General features: G+C 40.6%; 2 protein-coding genes across 2 annotated transcripts in view; one reads left to right on the forward strand and one right to left on the reverse strand.

The window, feature by feature from the left end:
• BORCS7 (BLOC-1 related complex subunit 7) overlaps positions 1-20,651 on the forward strand; it is a 141,965-nt gene that overhangs the window by 4,593 nt on the left and 116,721 nt on the right. The window lies entirely within an intron of this gene.
• Positions 18-12,593, reverse strand: LOC135702375 (dynein regulatory complex protein 11). The gene is made up of 4 exons (XM_065223404.1): positions 11,069-12,593; positions 9,920-11,009; positions 299-383; positions 18-164 (listed from the first exon to the last, which is right to left on the reverse strand). The coding sequence occupies exons 1-4, from the start codon at positions 12,591-12,593 to the stop codon at positions 36-38; spliced, it is 2,829 nt and encodes a 942-aa protein (XP_065079476.1). The 3' UTR covers positions 18-35.

Raw genomic sequence — 20,651 nt, forward strand, 5'->3', positions numbered from 1 at the left:
TATGCCTACCGAAATATCACAGCATCCATGCAGATCTACTTCTTCTTCTTTGCTTGCTTGGCCTTCAGTTTGGCCAACTCTGCTTCGCGTGCCTTGATCATTTTGGTGCGCTGTTTGGCCAGTTTGTCAGCTTTTCGGTGGAATTTGAGGAATTTCATGTATTCCTGTGAAAGTAGAACCCGGAGGGGTGGTGAGAAGGTGGGTATCAAAGTGAAATATTCGGAGACGAGCCAGCCAACGGCTGAAAGTCTCCTTAATAAAGATATATATAAAAAAAAAGTGAAATGGAAATCGTTACCTTATCTGTGATGGGATATTCCGGTGGTTGCTTCTGGATGAAGTGTTCCAGCAGTTCCTGAGCGGTGAGTGGTTCCCGTGCTAGTCTGAAACATAAAGTTACATTAAATGTCTACTCTGATCTGGTTATAAATCTCAGACATTGACATGAGCAGTTCTTTCGGATTGTATTGACCTACGAATGAAGTTTTAATTTGAGATTTAAAACTGGTCTTTGGAAAAATTTGTGAGTTCTACCATTAGGGAGTCAGTTATTCAAAATCTAATACATATAGAAGATTCTTCCTTCTTGTTTAAATAAGCTTTTTCGATAACTTTTAAATATTTCTGAATTCAAGTATTTGATGATGACGACAATGGAAATCTTGGACGGTGGTTACATTCAATTATTCCTAATGTTTCATCGACAGCGTGGTTTAAAGGCTTGGGCTTAAGTCGTGACTTCATTCGCGTGATGAGTAGACTTATGTCCAACCACTACTCGCTAGATGCGCATCTCAATAGAATAAACTTCGTGGACAGCAACATATGTCGGTGTGGAAACGGTTACGACGACATCGATCACGCAGTTTGGCAATGTACGGATAATGACGCCGCCAGAGAGCGACTTTTGAATACCCTCGAGGCCCAAGGAAGACAACCCTATATCCTATCAGAGACGTGTTGGGTACCCGCGATCTCTGCTATACGCAGTCGATTTATGTGTTTCTGCAAATGTCCAGTATAAGAATTTAATTCGTTTGTCTTTTGTATCTCTTTATTAGTTTTTGTTTGTCTTGTCCCTCGTCTCGATGAGCCTCATCGTTGCCCACTGGTCACCATAGCCGGTCGAACTCCAGACGAATCCGAGGGGGGCGACACATCTAAATCTCAATTTTAGATGCTCTATAAATCTCACACTAGCGAATAAATCTTCGAAAAATCTTCTTTCATTTCTCGCATCTACTTGCATCGCGCATCATCTTTTTGCAGGAAATCTTCAAAATCGTGATAAATCTTCTTTTTTTCTACTCAGCGTACGCGCAGCTAGCCACAGCAAAACACAATATTTCCTGCATCGTAGATAGAGTCGTCCCCCTCGGACGAATCTAGAACCACACTACCGTTCACACTGGCGACAACGCTCTGATGAGGCAACGATACCCTACTCCCAAGCTCCTCCCCTTTTCCTATCCTTCGACAATGTACCCCTCTAACCTCGAGTAAGCCGCGAGTATCCGGCCCAACTCCTACTAGACATAGAATTAAGTGAATTTTGTTACAAACAAAGAACAATGAACTATCGGCTCCGTAAAGCTAACGCGATTGAGCCTTACAAATAAACGAACTAGATAAAAAAAGTATTTGATGAGACATAAGAATGTAATTCAGACATGTCAGCAATTTTGTGAGTTTTTTACAGCTACAAATACTTAAAATCAATATCAGACTATTTGCTAACTTTTCGGGCTTTTCAAACATTCGGGCTAGTAACGTTCGGGCAAGTGTCAGTTAAGTTAGTGAAATTCGGGCCAATGGTATAGAGCGATTTTCCACGGAATTGTTCCTCTAGTCCTCCGAACTTTTATCTCAAGTCCTTTGGAATCGTTTTTAAAATCCTCTGAATAAGTCGCTCAAGTCTTCTGGCCTTTATCGTTTGAAAATGTCTTGCAAGTCCTCTGGATTTGTACCACAAGACTTTTGAATTTGTCCCTCTAGTCTTCTAGACTTCTTCCTCAACTCCTCTGAACTTGATCCTTAAGTCGTCTAGACTTGACCTTTGAGTCTGCTGGGCTTGATCTAGAGGTTTGACATCAAGACCAACAATTGAAATGGCCTTAACTCCATTTTGTAAACAAACCTTGTAAGGCCGTTTTCTCGCGAACCGAAGTCCGCAAAGGCAAACCAACATAAAGAACAGGTAGGGTAAATTATCTTCTACCCGATTGTGGTTTAGGTTTGCGAATGAAGGTTTCGGTTTGCGAGGAAATGGTCTTACAAGGATTGTTTACAAAATGTAGTTAAGGCCATTTCAATTGTTGGTCTTGACATGTTCTCTGGAGTTATCCCTCAAGTACATTGAACTGATTACACAAGTACTCTGGACATGGCCTTCAAGTGTAGATACTCATGTAATAGATGTGTGGATATGTACCCCAATTTTTTATCCATACGAGCATTTCCATACGATTTGACCGTTTGGATACATCAGCTGACAATCGCATTTCTATTAGATGATATAAGCCTTTAAATCCACAAGGCCTTGAAGTCCTCTTGAAATGGCCTTCAAGTCCTCTTGAAATGGCCTTAAGTCCTCTGGACGTGGCCTTCAAGTCCTCGTCCTCTGGAAATGGGCTTCAAGTCCTCTGGATATGGCCTTCAAGTTCTCTGGACATGGCTGCCAAGTGCTCTGGACTATCAGCAGGATTAAAGTAAAACACGGACCGATCTCTTCAAACGTAAGACAATTACTAATTTATTGACTATATATTTATAAACAACCTCCTTCACTCCTCCTTAAGCTGCAACGATGGAAGTCCCGTCTTCTTCCGGCAGGTCTCCAGCTTCACCATCGACAACGGTTTTGTCAAAGCGTCAGCGATCATTGACTCAGTAGGGCAGTATAGAACCTTGATGACGTCGTTGCTCACTCATCATTCTCATCAACGTCCTTCATCAGATTCTGCAACCAAAGCAACTCCTAGCAGGCCTCGGATAAAGCCACGCCTCGATCGACGAAAGGTGGTTTGCGCTTCGTCGGATCACTTAGTGAAGTTCTCATCGTTTACTAGGGTAATTCGCACAACAGCTTACTGGCTACGCTTCATGGACAACTTACGGTGTCCAAAAGAACAAAGACGGACAGGTTTTCTTTCCGCTAGCGAGCTGAACTTAGCCGAATAGGCGATCATCCGGAAGGAGTAAGCGGAATCATTCTCGGAGGAGATCAAGCATCTGTCATCAGGCTCTCCCGTTCGTCGAAATTCGCCCTTGCGATGGTTTAATCATAGAGGTAACTCTAAGACTAGAAAATCCCTAAGAAACGTGCTCAACTTTTTGGCTCAGCTCTGGTACTCTCTTCGGTCCCAAGCTAATCGATTCACCCCTCGAAACATAGGAAAATCCACTAACCCCTTATTTTATCTGTCAAACTTTCATAGCGAATCAAAACAAACATTGCGTAGTACTAGAATTTCGACTAGAATGGGGTACGTTAATCGATTTGTTTGGGAGCAATATGCTAGTCAAGTAGTGAACCAATTTAAAATCGTTAGTTTCGTATTGATTGTTGGTTTAATCCTCGAATCGTTGAAAACGGCAACCTGCGAGTATATGGTAGACTCTGTGCCGAGGGGCACGAACGGAAGCTTCACGTAGAACCGCTAGTGCACGGAATAAATGTGAAGAGCATTTATTTCTTTTAATTGATCAATTATCTATTATCTCAACACTTTCCGTTTTTTAATTGTAGGCGTACCAAATCTGTAGTAATTTTTTTCAAAGAGAAAGTTGATTAAGAGGATCAATCAAAATCCCTTGCACCGCTGCTTCCAAGTTTGGTTACAAGATTACAACTCTGGAGAGCATTTTGTGTGGTCGTTGGTGGCTTGTGGTTCTGAATATGGACAAACAGGCACAGATAAATTATTTTCCAACTCTTTACTGATGGCCCTGAAAAGAGCCGTACACAGAAAAAAAAGTTGTTGAATATTACACCCAAACTGCTGCAACCCAGGTCAATCCATCGGTTGTGTAATATAACGTTGTACGATGTACATCGATTTTGCGAACAAAATTACATCCATTGATGTAATATTGTATCTGCTTTTTGCTATTACATCATTATTTCATACATCAGCTTGAATTACATTGATCGATATTACATTTTTTTTGCTGTGTAGAACATAGGCGGACGATTAGTCAGGTCGTGTTCGCAGCGAAAGTACTTATTGGTGATATCGACTCTCCAGGAATCTTGGCCGAATTCGAAATCTACGCACCCGAACGAGTTCTTCGGTCGAGGAGTTTCCTGCATCTTGGACCTCGTGCTGCGAACTACAGCTTGCATGACCCAATACGGTTCATGTCTGGGCGTTTCAACGAGTTTTTCGACTTTAATTGTGCAGCGGAAACCTTTCGTAACCGTATTCAACCGAGTATTCAACGCAGACTCCTGAGAAGGTGAGTAGCTGTTCATTCAATGTACACGTGAAGGATGGTGCTACCTACCTGTTTATTTTTTGTTTCCGGTTCAACTGCATGACGAGGACTTCTACCTGATTCACGGACAACTCTATGCCATGGGAGGATAACTTTTTTAATGCTATAGACTTGATTAATGTTCGTTGTAATTGTTTATTTATTTGTTTATTTGTTTATTTGTTATGATTGCATCAACAGACTAGAAATAGTCCCAATGATGTGTTGTAAAAAAAGTACAGATTATACAGACGACATACATATACTACAGTTACTACAGTTACAAACGAAAATAACTAGGAAAGCATTGTCAAGTTACTAAAAATTTATAAGTCTTAAATTTTAGACTTAGCTGTTGGGCATCAAGCGCCTTCGGTCAGCAAAAAAGGCAGAGAATCTTCGGCGAAGCATATTCCGTGTCAAGTGGAAATCGAACATCGACGCTACTCGGTTGAACACTAGCTGCAAGCCGTAAATAGCGCTCCCTATGCTATAATTAGTTCGAAGAAGTGGAAGTCTCAGCATAAGACTGTTGCGTAGTGATCGAGGTTGAACATTAATGTTCACTTGTTGCAGAATTGCTTCGCAGTCAATTCTTCCTTGCAGAGTATCGGCGACGGTTAAGGGTCTGAAAACATCTCTTCGGATACGTAAGGGCTCGATATTGATCAATTGGCAGCGATTCTCGTAGCTTGGAAGACGAAGTGGGTATCTCCAAGGCAGCTTACGGAGCGCGAAGCGAAGAAAACGTCGTTGAACAGATTCAATTCGCTCGGCCCCATTATTGTAGTTCGGGCTCCAGACAGCAGAGCAGTATTCCAACGTAGATCGTACGAGAGAGCAATAGAGCGATTTCAAGCAGTAAATGTCCGTGAAGTTCTTAGTAATCTTGAAGACAAAGCCAAGCGTTCTGGACGCTTTGTCGACGACATACGATATATGGTGTGAGTATGTCAGCTTTGAGTCTAGAAAAACGCCTAGTCTTTCACGCAATGCACCCGTTCGTAGTTTGTAGTTGAAAATAATCGGTTGTTTCTTGCGTGAGAAAGTAATAACTGTACACTTTGCTGGGTTGACCACCAGTCGGTTTAGACTACACCAGTCAGCAAAGATGTCAATCTGATTTTGGAGAGAACGGCAGTCGGCGAGTGAGCGGATGCGCAGAAGAACTTTCAGGTCGTCTGCAAACGATAATCGTGGCTCTGTGATAACATGGTGAACGTCGTCGAAGTAGAGTAGAAATACCAATGGTCCCAGAAGGCTGCCCTGAGGTATACCGGACTTTGCGTAGAAGCTTGCTGAGCGACAAGTACCCAAAGTTACTGTCAATTGGCGCTCCGTGAGGTATGAACGAAACCATCTCAAAAGATTTCCACCGATCCCTAGCCTATCAAGCTTAGCGATCGCAATTTCGTGGTTCAGCTTATCGAAGGCTGCCGTAAGATCTGTGTAGATAACGTCCGTTTGGGTCCGAGCAATCAAACTGTCTGTGATGTAAGACGTTAGGCACAGCAGGTTCGTAGTTGTGGAACGCCCAGTTATGAATCCGTGTTGATCTGTACTTAGATATCGCTTGCAATGCGCATTTAGGGACTCTATGACAACCAATTCAAAAAGTTTTGATACAGCACTCAGCGACGTGATTCCCCGGTAGTTGTTTACGTCGCGTTTGCTTCCCTTTTTATGAACGGAAAGATGCCGCTGGAAAGAGAGAGCTGGAATATGCGGCGCAGTGGATCTAAAAGACAAGTGATATTCTTTTTAAGAATAATCGACGGAACACCATCGGGTCCAGCCTTAGTTGGAGCCTTATCTGTAGTGGCTTCGACCATGCTGAGCGTTTGGTTGATCAAAGGAACATTACTGGCCGCGGAAGTAATGATATTAGCGGAGAGTTGCTCGGCTTCAAACACACTAGCAAATTTGGCTGAGAACAGGTTGCAAATGTCTTGTTGATTTCCAGCAGTTTCACAAATAAAAATCATGGAAGAGGGTAAGCCGACTTCCCTGTGTTGCTCATTTACGAAGTTCCAGAAGGATTTCGGGTGTGATTTTAGCCGCCGTTGAATCCTCCTTTGATAGCGTTGAAAACAGAGACGACTTAACCGCTTATACCGAGGGGGGCGACACATCTAAATCTCAAGTTTAGATGCTCAACAAATCTCACACTATCGAATCAATCTTCGAAAAATCTTCTTTCATTTGTCGCATCTACTTGCATCGCGCATCATCTTTTTGCAGGAAATCTTCAGAATCGTCATCAATCTTCTTTTTATCTACTCAGCGTGCGCGCAGCTAACCACAGCAAAACACAATCTTTTCTGCATCGTAGATAGAGTCGTCCCCCTCGGCTTATACTCGTGGTTGAGTCTGTCATAGTAGCATGTCAGTGGCAGTGTGCGGAGTTTAGTAAATCTTCTGAGAGTAGCCTTCTTAGTTCTTTTCAACGAGCGAAGATCTTTCGTCATCCACGGGACGCGAGAGTCGATATGGATGATCTTTTTGGAAACGTGTCTGTCAATGACATATGCCAAGACGTGTGAAAAGGTTTGTGCAGCAATGTTGACGTCTACAGGATCTAGAATATGCTCCCAATCTAGGTTAGACAGCACATGGACGATACTGCAATGGTCAGCTCTACGGAAGTCATATGACACAGCGTTTGGAGTGCTGGTGAAATCATGGACAATATTATTTTCGATCACGATAACTAAAGCAGGGTGATGATGCACTACCTTGACTAAAGGTTCGGGTGCCGTGGAGAGGAAAGGAGCTGTATCACGAGCACTCACAAAGCAGAGATCCAGGGTGCGGTTGTTTTCATTCAACAGGCCATTGATTTGTGACAGAATTGCGGTACTATAACTGTCCAGGAGCTGGATGGTTCCTACGTGGAAAGATGAACGCTCGTGATCAGGACAAAAGAAACCACTATGGGTTGGAGTCCATGCAATGTCCGGTAGGTTAAAATCGCCAAGAACAATAACTTCGTCGGAAGGGCCTGCTTTTGTATTTTATTATTGTGATTCATGTATTTCGAAAAGATATGGGGTTTTTACGCCTTTTCTAGGCTTTTCCCCATCAGGCTTCATTTATTTGACACGTTAAGTCCGATGAAGAAAAACAAATTAAATAAATAAATAAATATCCTTATTTATAACTACAGTCAGGAATCCTTATTGCCGGGGTAACGGGGGCGTGAATAAGGAACCGCGAATAAGGATACCCATAGCTTATGGGATTTTCACTAATGGGGGCTGTAGTGGATTATCTCATTTGTTTCAATACATAACGCTATACTGTCTTCGACAAAGTTGCTGTACTGGGTTAGACCAACAAGCCTGTGCCATTGGATTAAGGTTAAATTGGGAACTACGCCGCTAGAGGCGCTTCACTTTTATGTTACTTATGACGGGTGCTATAATATACACACTTAATCTAGCTCGGTAAATCTCCAACAGTCGATTACTTCGGCATTCATTTTTGCTGATATCTCTGCAAAATATCTGTTTGTTAGCTGATACCTCAGCAAAATGTTATTTGTTAGCTGAGTCTCGGCAATTGTTTGACTGAATCTCAGCAAAGTAAATTGCAGAATTACTCGGCTGTTGGAATCTCGGCGAAAAAATTTAAGTGTGTACAGGGTGTTTGGTTCCGGGTTTTACATTTTTCAGGGTAGATAGGGCTTCTAAAGTTATAAAAAAATCCCCATGAAACATAGGGTCGGAAATGACTGCTAAGTGAGTTATTCAACATTTTATGTTTTTTTTTGTATTGCCAACTTTGGTTAGCTATATTTTTTTAATCTTAATGTGGTTTTCTGATTTCAACATACCAAATGAAAGATTAAAGTCTTAGCTATCAATGCTCTTTGAAAAAGAACTCGATTCAAGTTAATTATCATACATTAAAATTGAAAAGTATGTTGAAAGTACCAAAAAAATTGGTGAAATTTCATACATTTTAGTGTTTTTAAGTTGAAAATTTTCATTTCTGTTTATTTAGTTGTTCTACAAAAGATTTTCCATGCAGTTCCCTAGATTTGTGCCTTTGGTAGTAACCTTGTAGGCTTTATGGTTTCTTCGTAATTATTGATTTAAAACAGCCATAAAAACTTGTGACGTTTTCATAAAATGCGCTATAGTCACCCTATTCGTTCGTACGTTCGGCTGTTGCAGTGGACTACGCACATGAAAATTTGTTAGAATGTTATTGTAAATTTTTAGCTACATTCTTAACTTTTGATTACCGCACATCTCCTGCGCCGAAAGAAAACATTACTGCGGAGATGTTTCGCGGTATCGAATATTGCTCAGTCTCAGCAGAAAACACAACGAGAGACACCGAATCTGCGAATTCTGAGAGCGGAAAGGAGAGAAGTAGGTAGTGGTAATAAGTCGATGTCCTTTTTATTTCATAGCACTCGCAGCTCAGCTGCGTTGCTGTTTTGATGGAGGAGTGTGTATCTCCGCTGCTTCTGTATACACAATTAGTTTTTTTGCAGGAGTCAGTATTTTTTACTGGATTTTTGGATTACTGAAAAACTCGGTTAAAATTCAAATGACTGTTTTTCGTAAGGTTTGGATAAATCGATTTTTTTTATTTTTCATCATTACACGGGGTTAACAATAGTTAGTCTGTAAATGTTCGTAACACATTTTCTCAACTTTGAATTTTTCACAGATTTTTTAAATTTTACCGAAGAGTTCCGCAATTCAAAAACTCGGTCAAAATTACTGACTGGATAAGTGTGTACTGATGTATGGTTGGTGCGAGGGGGGCGACACATCTAAATCTCAATTCTAGATGCTCAAAAAATCTCACACTAGCGAATCAATCTTCGAAAAATCATCTTCCATTTCTCGCATCTACTTGCATCGTGCTTCATCTTTTTGCAGGAAATCTTCAAAATCGACATCTTCCATCTATCTACTCAGCGTGCGTGCAGCTAGCCACAGCAAAACACAATCTTTATTTTATTTTAGTTATTTTACATGCAGTTCCACATATGTTATGAGACAGATATCAGCTTTGAGCAGTAATTTCAGTAATTGACGGTTTGTCGGTGTTTTAAAGTTGGAATTTTTTTTACTAGTCTCGATTATTTTACCCAATCCTTAGGCTGTGAACCATTTGCCGAGTTAAATTTAACTCGTGGTTAAAAGTGACATTTCGATAGTTATTTCTTATGCTCGAAAATCCCTGTGTTACCAATCGTTCGAGCAGAACTCGGCCACGGTTGTCAAAATTTAACTTCTTGTCTGTTAGAAATAACCACGATCGGATAGCAGGGTTAATCGATAACTCTCCATCTGTCAAATTTTAACCAAAAGTTAAAAAATCCGTCAAATGGTTCAGAGCCTTAGGGGAAATTTTTTTTTTCAAGAACCAGAAAGCATTTAACGGAAGTGCAGTTTTAGTGGATGCTCAGTCGCTCACTTACCTCATTCGCCGTCTAATGCTCAGCACCTGACTCACGCATCCGAGTATCTGCGCCGGAGAGTATCCCCTGGAAACCATCGACAGCGACGAAAGGTTAAAGTCCTTCCCGATTCCGACCTTCCTGTTCATCGCGTGTCTCCAAAGCATCTGCGTCGATCCGTAGTCGGTTTTCGGAATCAGCAAGAACTTTTCGAAGCACTTCTTGAACTTTCCCATCTTGGCCGTCCACGGTTGGCTGGACGTGCCAACCAGTAGGATCTTCTCGTCCTTTTTGATCTGTTTGACCAGTTGCTTGAACAGGTACATTCCGAGCTTGGTTGGATCCAGTGATTTCTCATCCGGTGGGACCTTCTTGTAGAATAGCTTGTGTGCTTCGTCGATGCAGATAACGGTGGGTTGTAGAATACGGGCCATCTTCAGTACCGTGTGCAATAGTAGAGGAATCTGTGCTGCTGCAACCGGGGCTACGGTCTCGACACTGAGGTCGAACAGGACCGCATCCGTTTCGCTGCAAATGGATTCCACTAGCATGGTTTTCCCGTAGCCACGTGGTCCCAAAAGGCAGAATGATTTCGGTTTCGATATAACCAGTGGACCCATGCCGAATAACCAAGTTCTGATGATGTCTCGAACTTCACCCATAGCAGCAGGAGGATCCTGCTGCAGATAGTTTCGCTTCTCAAACGCCGCATAGTTGTAATCACCTATGAAGTCTTCCAATTTCCTTCTTTTGTACTTTCGGATCACGTTCTTCTCAACTAACTCTTCGTAGAGTGAATCGATTGTCCTGTCAGCCGTCAAATCCGGTGCATCCTTCTTTTTCTTGCCTTTCCCTTTACCCTTGCGTTTCTTCTTTTCCTTCTTCGGTTTTGCTGGCTTGTACTTCTTCTTACTATCCTTACATAAGGCTTTTTGAAGCAGCTCTCTTTCGCCACGAAGCACTTCATCCACGATCGGGCGCAGCTCTTGGTGAAGTTCGGCAAATTTATCCAGCGTTATCCAATCCATGATCGGTAGCTCATCTGCATTTTCCAGTTCGTCGATAAAGAACCAATCCTTTTCGTAGCGCTCGATTGTCTCTTCGATTGTTACTGAGAATAAGAAAATTTTAAATTCCGTTAATGGCTGGATGTAGTTCAAGAACACTTACTGTACGCATTAGTAGCAAATTCCGGTTTCCTGAAATCGTACGTTTTGCCTTCCTTCTTTTCCCGTTCCTTTTCTTCGCGCTTCAGCTCTTTCAGTTGTTGTTTTACCGCTTTCTTCTTTTCCTTCTCTTGAGCTTTTGTCTTTTTCTTGGCTTCGGCTTCTTTCTTCTTCTGTTCGACAGATTTTAATTTATCCAATGCTTTCTTTCTCTGAACCTCTAGGTATTCATCCGGTGTCAACGATTCTCCCTTGATCACCAGTAACGTTCCCCCTTCCCAAACTTCCGGATACCGATCGAAGGCATGCGCTCGATCATAAAACTCTCTGAACCACGCCCGAATGTGATCGGATATGTCCTCCATGATCCATGGCCCACGCTGTTGCAGAATCCGCGTTTTCTCGTCTTCGACTGCCTTCAAAAACGCTTCATCGAATTCTAGTCTTCGCTTTCTCCTTTCTGATTCAGCTCGTTCGATCCTTGAACTTAGATCCGGACCACGTTCCATCTCGTCGATCATTCCCAAAACCACATACCTGTGGTAGCGCTCTTGTATAGACCGCTTTCTCTCATGGTAACATCTCCAGTACCGTTGGATCTTCTTTGCAGCTCGATTCTTGATCATTCTCTCGATTAACTCTTCCGTATTGTCAGCTTCTAATTCGTCTTCTTCAACAATCGGATCTGGATTTTTCACAACCTTCGGTGGCAGCTCCTGATCAATTTCTTCAATCCATCCGGCTGGTCTATAGTACGGAAATGCCACCACATCCTTCTTCTTTATGTAGTAATCCCACGTGTACACGGTCCGCTTGACGGGGAACAACATGTATTGGTCCGGTTTGTGGTAGAACTCGTACGAATATTCCTGGATGGAGCCCTCCCGCGTCTTGGGATAGAAGACCTTCGGATGCAGTCGAAAGTTCAGATGCACGATCCTCGCAAGACGGGCCTTTTCGTGGGCAAGTATAAGATTTAGAGCTGCGACTCGCTTCTCCTTGGCGCGATCGCGTTGCTTGATGGGACGTCGTGGATCCGGTGGAGGTTCATCATCGCTTTCGGAACTGCTGCTAAGCTCTTCGCTCGAACTGCTTGTCAGTGGCTCCAGGGTTAAGCTGGAAGTCAGCGCAGCATGTTGCTCTGTTCTTCCCAGCGGAAAGTAGCAGGGTCGTAGAGCTTGAACATCCTCGGGGATCAGATGCAGCTCTCGCAGGGCACCGTCAATGTAGGTGAACTCACTGAGCTCAATCTGCTTGAGTTTTTGCTGTAGCTCCAGCTTTCGTTGACTGGCCGTTTGCGCCAGGGATTGGATGACCGCTCGTTTCTGAACCTGCAGCGTTTGATCGTAGCAACGATCGAGCATGCGACAGAGGTGAACATACCGGCAGAACAGTTCGGATATGATTTCGTGGACGACGCGCGTGTCTTTGGTGGGTTCGAAGTGCTGGACGAGCTGCTCCTGCAGAAGCACATCTTGAAGCTCGGTTTTAGTTGCGAGCCAAAATTGGGCTATCGCTTGCTGGGCCATGTGTGGATGATTTTGACTGATGTCCATTCGAGGCTTACTAGGATTGTCTCATCATGAAAGCATCGACACCCAAATAGCGAATTTGTTTATTATCGGGGTTGGAACCAGTTCCAACCCAGTGCGAAACCAAACTTTTTGTCAGTGCGAACCTCAACCTGAGTTAGGTTTTAAAAACAAACGATCAAACTGACGTTTGTCAGAAAACAAGCAGACCCGATCTTGATACCCGATCCAGGTTGGAACTGAATAATAAACAAATTCGCTAAAAGAAACAGACAATTTAAGATCAACCATTGAAAATACCTCATTAGCCTTGCAATTTTGCAAGCCCAGTACACCATCAAGCTTCCCCTATCCGAAAGTGTTATGCGTAGACAATCTCCGATTCACGAGAAAAGGTCACAAGAAGTTTTGTTTACCAAAAGCTGATGAGGCCTTTTAAATTGTTGATCTTGAATTGATTGCTGATAAACATTTCAAAAAAATCATCAACATTGATTACCCACTTGTCGATTATAATGTAAACCACTGTACCGCACATATTGAAACAAATTGTATTTACTTTTCATCAGCATTCCCCTCCCCATCATGTGAATCCACCAAAAAGAATCCATGCTCCAACATACACACTACACACGCATGCTGCGACGTTGCTGTACGGTCAATGAGATCGACCCAAATTTGAGTTTAGTTTACTCATAAATCGCAAAAAGTGCAGGAACTCAGCGCAGAGTAAATTTTTCTGAATTTTTCCAGGTTTTTCCAGGAAAAAAAATCCCGAATATGAGAAAAGTCAAGATTGGATTCACTCAGTCTATTGGTACTACTCCTAGACTGAGTAAAATTTTCGTAAAATTTTCCTCATTTTCCGGCAGATTTGTTAGGTTTTCCACAGGAAACCATGAGGCAAACTTACTCATCGTGGAGCTCCTGCACTTTTTTCGATTTGTGAGTAATCTAAACTAAACTCGAGTTGATCTCATTCGCCGTGTAGTAACGTCACAGACATGCGTCAGGTAGGCGGGCATGGCATACGATGAAAATGTAGATTAATTACATGATCGAGCAGCGTCTCGTACAAACAATTCACTTCGTTATTTATCAAACGTTCGCAAATTGTCGGTTATAATGAAGAAACGCACATTTTGTGGGACGTTATCGATAATGAATCGAGATAAGTGCATTATAAAAGTAATGTTAACCAGGTTGTTCGTATTTTTTTGTAGCCAGCTACCCGAGCAAAGTCGGTTAACAAAATGAAAGCAAATCGATATTAAAGTGTGCAGTTCCTATCATAATGAAAACTCATTTTGATTTCAAATGTTGCGAGATAAGTCTGATATCATATTGTGCTTTCATTATGCAGTCAAGACGTTTTAAATGAAAGCAACTTAACTTGAAGTTCTGCTGTTTACGTCTTGTTTAAAATTTAATTGAAATTCATCTGTCGTTGAACTAATGATTATCGTTTATCTGATTTGTTTAACACATTTTAGGTCATTCGTGACTTGCCCGCGGTGAGATTGGAGCCCAAGTCTTTCAGCTTGAGAAACATGAATGGTAACCATTTACTCTAGGCCCGTATTCAGTTAAACATTATGAATGCAAAATCAGTAATCAAATTGATTTCATTGAAAGCAGGATTAGTTTTCCGTTTGCTTCAACAGTGTAAAATTTTGCTCTCATTTTTGCTGTGTTAACCGTTAAGTCAACCAAAATGAGATCAACTGGAGTATTCAAAATAAGTTACATCATAACAGCAAATTTTGATTTCAATTTGATCTTCAGCTTTGCTCGGGTAACGCAATTGTTGATTTTTGCTTTGTGATCATCAATCTTTGTACGATTATGATTAAAAAACATACAATCATGTGTCCGCAATAAGCCAGTCATGAATTTGGTAACAAGTTCAATACCGTACGTCCCACATGGAATGATAACTTTTATGGTGCTCTTGAAATAAATATCGTATTTCGTAAAGAATGCGGTAAGGGAAGTCTCAAAACGTAATTTGAAATATTCGAGATATCAGATAAGCCTTTTCTAGCTGGGGGATGTTTCATTTTAAATTTACGCATAATTTAAAATTACGATGTTTAAATAACCTGACTGCAGAACTTAGGGACCATTCATAAATGAGGTAGCATATTTTTGACAAATTTAAGACATCCCCATTATTGGGGATATATATATATTGGGAAGTTGGACACGCTCAAGATTTCAAATTCACCCAAGGGCGTTGCCAGGTTTCGAACTAAAGGGTGTGATTTTTTTTTAATTCGAAGGATTAGACCGAATGCCAACGGCTTCTACCATATAGGTAACTCTAAGACCAGAAGGTCCCGAAGAAACGTGCTCAACTTTTTGGCTCAGCTCTGGTACTATCTTCGGTCCCAAGCTAATCGATGCACCCCTCGAAACATAGGAACGTGTTTACAAGATAACGGTCGTTCGTCCATTCTCGAGGAGAGGCCTTTTGATCGCCGAGAGCAATGGCGGATCTTCTATTCCACGCTGATTCTTCCAAGAATGTTTGATGAGGATAGTGGGCCTGGACTCGGATAAGGTTTTCTGTCCGTGTGGATAACGCACACTGCACACTGGGCCAGGAACCGAAATTAGCAAGACAAAACCTCTAGCGCATTGGGTTTGCATTATGTTGAAATGGTGTCTTTCGCAAAATTTCTCGGTTTAACATGCGCCTTCATCTGGTAATGGAAATAAGTTCAAATTTCCTCCGCATAGATGGTGCTGCGATACTAACTTTCTTATTTCACATGACAGAGGTTTTATGTCTTCGGCAAAGTTGTAGAACATTAAAAAAATATTTAAAAAAAAATGCCACAGGACTCAAAGTTGTAGGTCTTCAAATAACAAAAATATAGTGAATATTGTAAAATTTAACCGAAATTTATGTTTTTTGTACTATTTTCCATACAAACGACAATTTTTTCATTTTTAACGCCGTGTATCTTTTAAGTCGGATAATTTGCAAGTTTTAAGGAAGAGTTCCCAATGTTTTGGGTCGATACAAGCGAAATATTAGCCAAAATAGTGAAAATTACCATGATTTTCATAATCCGGTTTCCCGAAAAGTAGCAAGTATTAGCAAAAAGTCATTTACTTTCTGAAATGTACCATTTATCATCAATCAAAGGTGAATGTTTGTCGGACATATAATCTTATATATATGAGATATATGAATTCATAGACTACAATGCTTATTCATGCAGCGTTCGCACGCTGCATATTTAAATCTGAATCTATATTCAATGGTTGTAGTAGCTTATTAAAATAATTACGTAGGCCCAAATTAAACATTTTGAAATCTCCTGTGAGAGGAACTTTCAAAAAACTTCGATTGAACAAATCGTACGCGAATTGTAATGAAGCTTTTATACAAAGAGTATAACACACATTTTTCCTCGAAGACATGATATGAGCATACTGCTTAAAAGCTCTGTGCTTAGCTTCATATCTGAAACACATCATATCTTCCACTGGTCCTGATGCAGTGATAACCGAAGGATAATGCACGAGAAAGTGGTGTTTAGGCTTAAGTTCTCTCTTAAACAGGTCAACGTACATATTATGATGCATGTTAATTAATCGTCGCAATTGATCAATCATATTTAATGAAAATGTACTTCTTAGGCAGAACTCAGTTAATTTTACTAGCGTTATGCAGTACTTCCACACCATGTCATCGTTTGGTACAAACTTGCCAATAATTAAAGTAATGTAATGTGTCAGTACACGCGTTTCACTAGAAGTTAGCCGTATATGAACAGTTTTGCGCTTTTCCTTACTGTTATAACCTTCAACTATATCTGGCATTCGAGAAAGTTCGCTATCTATACAAATTTTACCAAAACTTTTTCTGTGCATATTGAAGTCATTAAGCGTGAAGTACTTTTTGCTGTAGATACAATAGTCTAAGACTTCAACTAACCCGTATTTGCAAATACCCGAACTGTACAAGTCGTGCATCGCATCAACACTTAAATTTTCCGGAACATGGAAAGATGGAAGCTCGTTGAAAACCGTATTACCGTGTATTCCTGTTTCACTAGGCTGTCCTAGTTCTAAATCCAAAGCATAATCTTGTCGTCGACGGAGGCAATCAGCATGTTCTTGACAATCCGACTTTAAAAGCACTTTAGGCCGTCTGCAAAAGCGGCAATAAAATGTAGCATTAAATCCATTCGCGAAAAGCAGCATCGAGTGAACACCCAAATTATCGCCTTGTATCAAACATAGCACAAATCTAACTAGTTTTGTTTTTCCATCAATAACAATATTAATTCCTTTACTCTCAATTCGTTTGAATCTATCGACTAAAACATGCATAAGCATATTCATACCTACTACCTTGATATCTGATTTCTTAACCATTCCAGCCACAAATATGTTGCATAACCTGGATTTGAATTCCTTGGGTATTGTAGGGAATTAAACACTGTGCCTATTACTGTGTGAACTTTGTGAATCGTTGATTTCATATTCATCGGCATATAACCATACAGGCAGCACGTATTCATTTTCATATTTTTGTTCAATAGCTTTCCATGTACTTCCATTTATGTAATTTGAGATTTCAGTCGATTTTTGTAGCTTTTTTGTATTCTGTAACGTGGTTTTTAATATATCATTGCATTCAAAAAAAGCTTTGATTTGGAATTCAATAGGCATAACAATCAAATAATTACTTGCATGTACTCTTTCCCCGTCGTTTTCGATATCTAACAATTTTGAAGCAGTATTGTCACTTTCCTCTATTGTGACTATCGTTGGTAGTTCAAATCCTACACTATTTTTCAAATACTTAAAAAACTTATGATCTGTACTTATTAAGTCAAATATGGTTTTCATCTTATCAATTTGTTTCTGAAAGTTAAAACTATTTTCTGAATCAGTTATGTGTTGTTTGAATTTTTCTAACTTATCTGCTATTTCTGAAAACATGAGGCTTATTTCATTTTGAATTTGATAGACATCCTTTCGCGTGAAATTTTTATGTTTATGCATAAAAAGAGTAAGTTTTAGCGCCATTTGATCGATTATATTGATTGGATCTTGGTTCACATGGACTGTTCGATTATCACCGCTTTCAATACACCTCATTTTCGACGAACTACCTTCGGAATGGTATGATGAAGAACCTGTTATATTTGTCGGAATATCTAGATGCAGGTAAGACTGATCATTCTGACTTATACTGCTGTTTGTAAGTTCGGTTTTGCTGTCGTTTTGAATTCCAGAATGATGAATAACATGTTTTTTGAATGGATATACCTTAGAGAAAATTTGGCGGCATCCGGATATCGTACATCTATATTTATATACAGACGGAACATGATGGTAGTCTTTAAGATGTGTAAGGTATTCAGTTGGAGTTGCAGAAAGGATTGTACATCCAGGTATCATGCATGTGATCCGAGTCATCCTCTTAATTCACTGTCCGCTTTTTTCGTCTCGAGATAAGCCTGCAGTTTGTTTATGGAAGCGTAGGATTCTCGTTGTTTTATGCCGTAAATATAAGCGCTGAGAAAGTGCCAAACCAATTTAGAAATTTTTGAAAACGGAAGTCCAAGGACGACATTCTGTTTAATTAATACGTCAACTGCTCTTGATGCCGATTGAAGCTCATAGCACACATCGCCGTACCAGACAAAAAAGGTTCCTTGCAACTGGTCCAAGTTTTCTCCCACTGCAACTAATTTTGGTACGATTGGAAGATTCAGCTCTGTGTAGCTCCGGTAGGTTTCTTGAATTTTTGATGGGGCTTTCTCCAAAGAATCTACGAAAATCAGCGTATCCTCTTGTCCAACCAAGATGGTAGGTTTGAAACCAGATGCAACCGCAATTGGTGGCAAAACTGTACTTAGCGCTAGCAAAAGTCTACAGATTTTCGTATCTGTAAAAAAATAAGGACAATAAAATGAATATGTAATACTTATTTACATCAACAGCTGGGATATTTTACCATTACTTGCTCGTTCATCAGTCAATCGCTCGATTAATGATACAGCTGATGGGTCCCCTGCCTTCTTGGAAATGTATTCTGTAATCTGCGGTACCAAGTGTGATAATTTCTTCAATCCGTTTTCAGCATTGGGAAAAGCTTCGTGAAAATCAATATCGATCTAAAATTTAATTTGAAACAAATACTTTACAAGCTATTTTCAGTAAATTAACACCACAGATAAACAGCCGCATACTTCAAACATTAAACGATCAAAACCATCATCACGAAAATTCTATCTAATGAACACACTAGGTCATGCAAGGACTAGATGGCATTACTGTAGTGTTCTAACTTCAATAAACTTCTGTTATAAACGATTTGATTTCACTTGACGATAAGGATATATTTAGTTGCAAAATGTGTCGGGTGTTACGTCTGTTTATGTGTGCTATTACATCAAAGCAATAAAGATAATAACCTATAGAGGAAGAACAGCGCTGGTGCTCTGGTGTGAAAACTTGCCAGATTATATAACTGTCAAATCCCATAGATCTTTTTTGCTTTAAATCCTTATAAGGAGCAATCAAAAGATGTTTCAACAGTGACTACAGTGTGCTATTTTTCCTAAATAGATTATTAACTTCATTTTCAAAACTCACCAGTTGAAAACCATGCTGACACTTGTATTGCGGATATGTCGTAAAAATTTGGGGAATGCGTTTTCTGGATAGCAACTCGACTTTGCGTGCTTCGTAGCTAATTTTCCACCTATCAAGCACAACTGACCATGGTTCACTATTTAGCGTTAACCATTCAGCCGCTTCTTTGGCAACTACGTTTCGATTAGACTGGGAATCGACTGTTGATTGCTTGGATGCTTGGTATTGGTTCTCTCTTGTTTCACGCTTCCGTTTCCTTTGTTTCAGGTTACCTATCTTGTTGGCGGCGTACTGTAGAATTTCCTTTCCTTCTTCGGAGTATCTCAGCAACTCTTCTAAGGATTTTGTTGTAAAAACATTGCTCTCAAGATGTGAAACCGTTATTGCTAAAGCGGTCGAAGAGGACTCGGCGAATTTGTCGGGATTGGTCTGTTTAAATGATGGAAGAACACTTTTCTGCTGATTTTGCTCTGCTTCGTTCAAACTGTCTCCAGATTCTGAAGACTCAATTGTATCGTCTGCTAACGATGCAATGAGCGCATCCGTATTACTGTCAGTGGCTGACGATGTGGTTGCGACGGCATCAGAGTAATCAGTTCCTGGTTGATTTACATGAGCAGACGACGTTACTATGACAATGCCCTGGGCAAAGTAACCGGAGCTATCATTCGTGGAAGTTGAAGGAAGTTGATGGTTAGGTTCGTTTAGGTTTGCAGCCTCGTTAGAGGAAACCTGGTAGATCCGTTGATTGACCAGATTACTTCCTCTTGTGAACTCAGTGGACACAACCGGGGACCGAACAACATTTGCTTCACCGGTAAGTCGCAGACGGTATCCTGGCTCCAGTGACGTTATTAAACATTCAATTTGGGACTCCTACAGAAAAGTAAACAAAAAAACTGATGAATTTTTATTTACATGCAAAATAGGGATTTATATACTTACGTTTTGCTTTTGCTTTTCGTGTTTGCTTTCATTGGTTTTCACCTCGGTTTCCACAGACCTACAGGTAACATCCGATGAGGGTTCATCAAGCGCATTCGTTTTACTGTGAACGGCTGACGATGTGGCCTGGAAAACTACTGCAACAACAGGCAACGATGTTAAGGCATATTCCGGAGTTGTTGATGTTGAGGTTGAACCATGTCCATAATCCGAATCGCTTCTTTTGGTAGCCTCGTTAGATGAGAACTGAGAGAAATTTTGATCGCACTGATTACTCTCGCATGTGATCTCGGTAGATGCAACCGAGGAAGTAGCAATATTAATTGCTCCGGTAAGTCGCAGGCGGTACCCTGGTTTCAGCGACGTTAGTAAACTAATGATTTTGGACTCCTGTAGAAAAGAAGAAAAAAGTTAACGGATGAATTTTTCATTTTTACAATATTTAAATTCTCTTACATTTCGTGTTCGCCAAGAGGAAATCAATTC

The sequence above is a fragment of the Ochlerotatus camptorhynchus genome, unplaced genomic scaffold (genome assembly GCF_037179485.1).
Source record: "Ochlerotatus camptorhynchus isolate MF236.1 unplaced genomic scaffold, CSIRO-AGI_Acam_v1.1 ptg000192l, whole genome shotgun sequence".
In the NCBI taxonomy this organism is placed as follows: Eukaryota; Metazoa; Arthropoda; class Insecta; order Diptera; family Culicidae; genus Ochlerotatus; species Ochlerotatus camptorhynchus.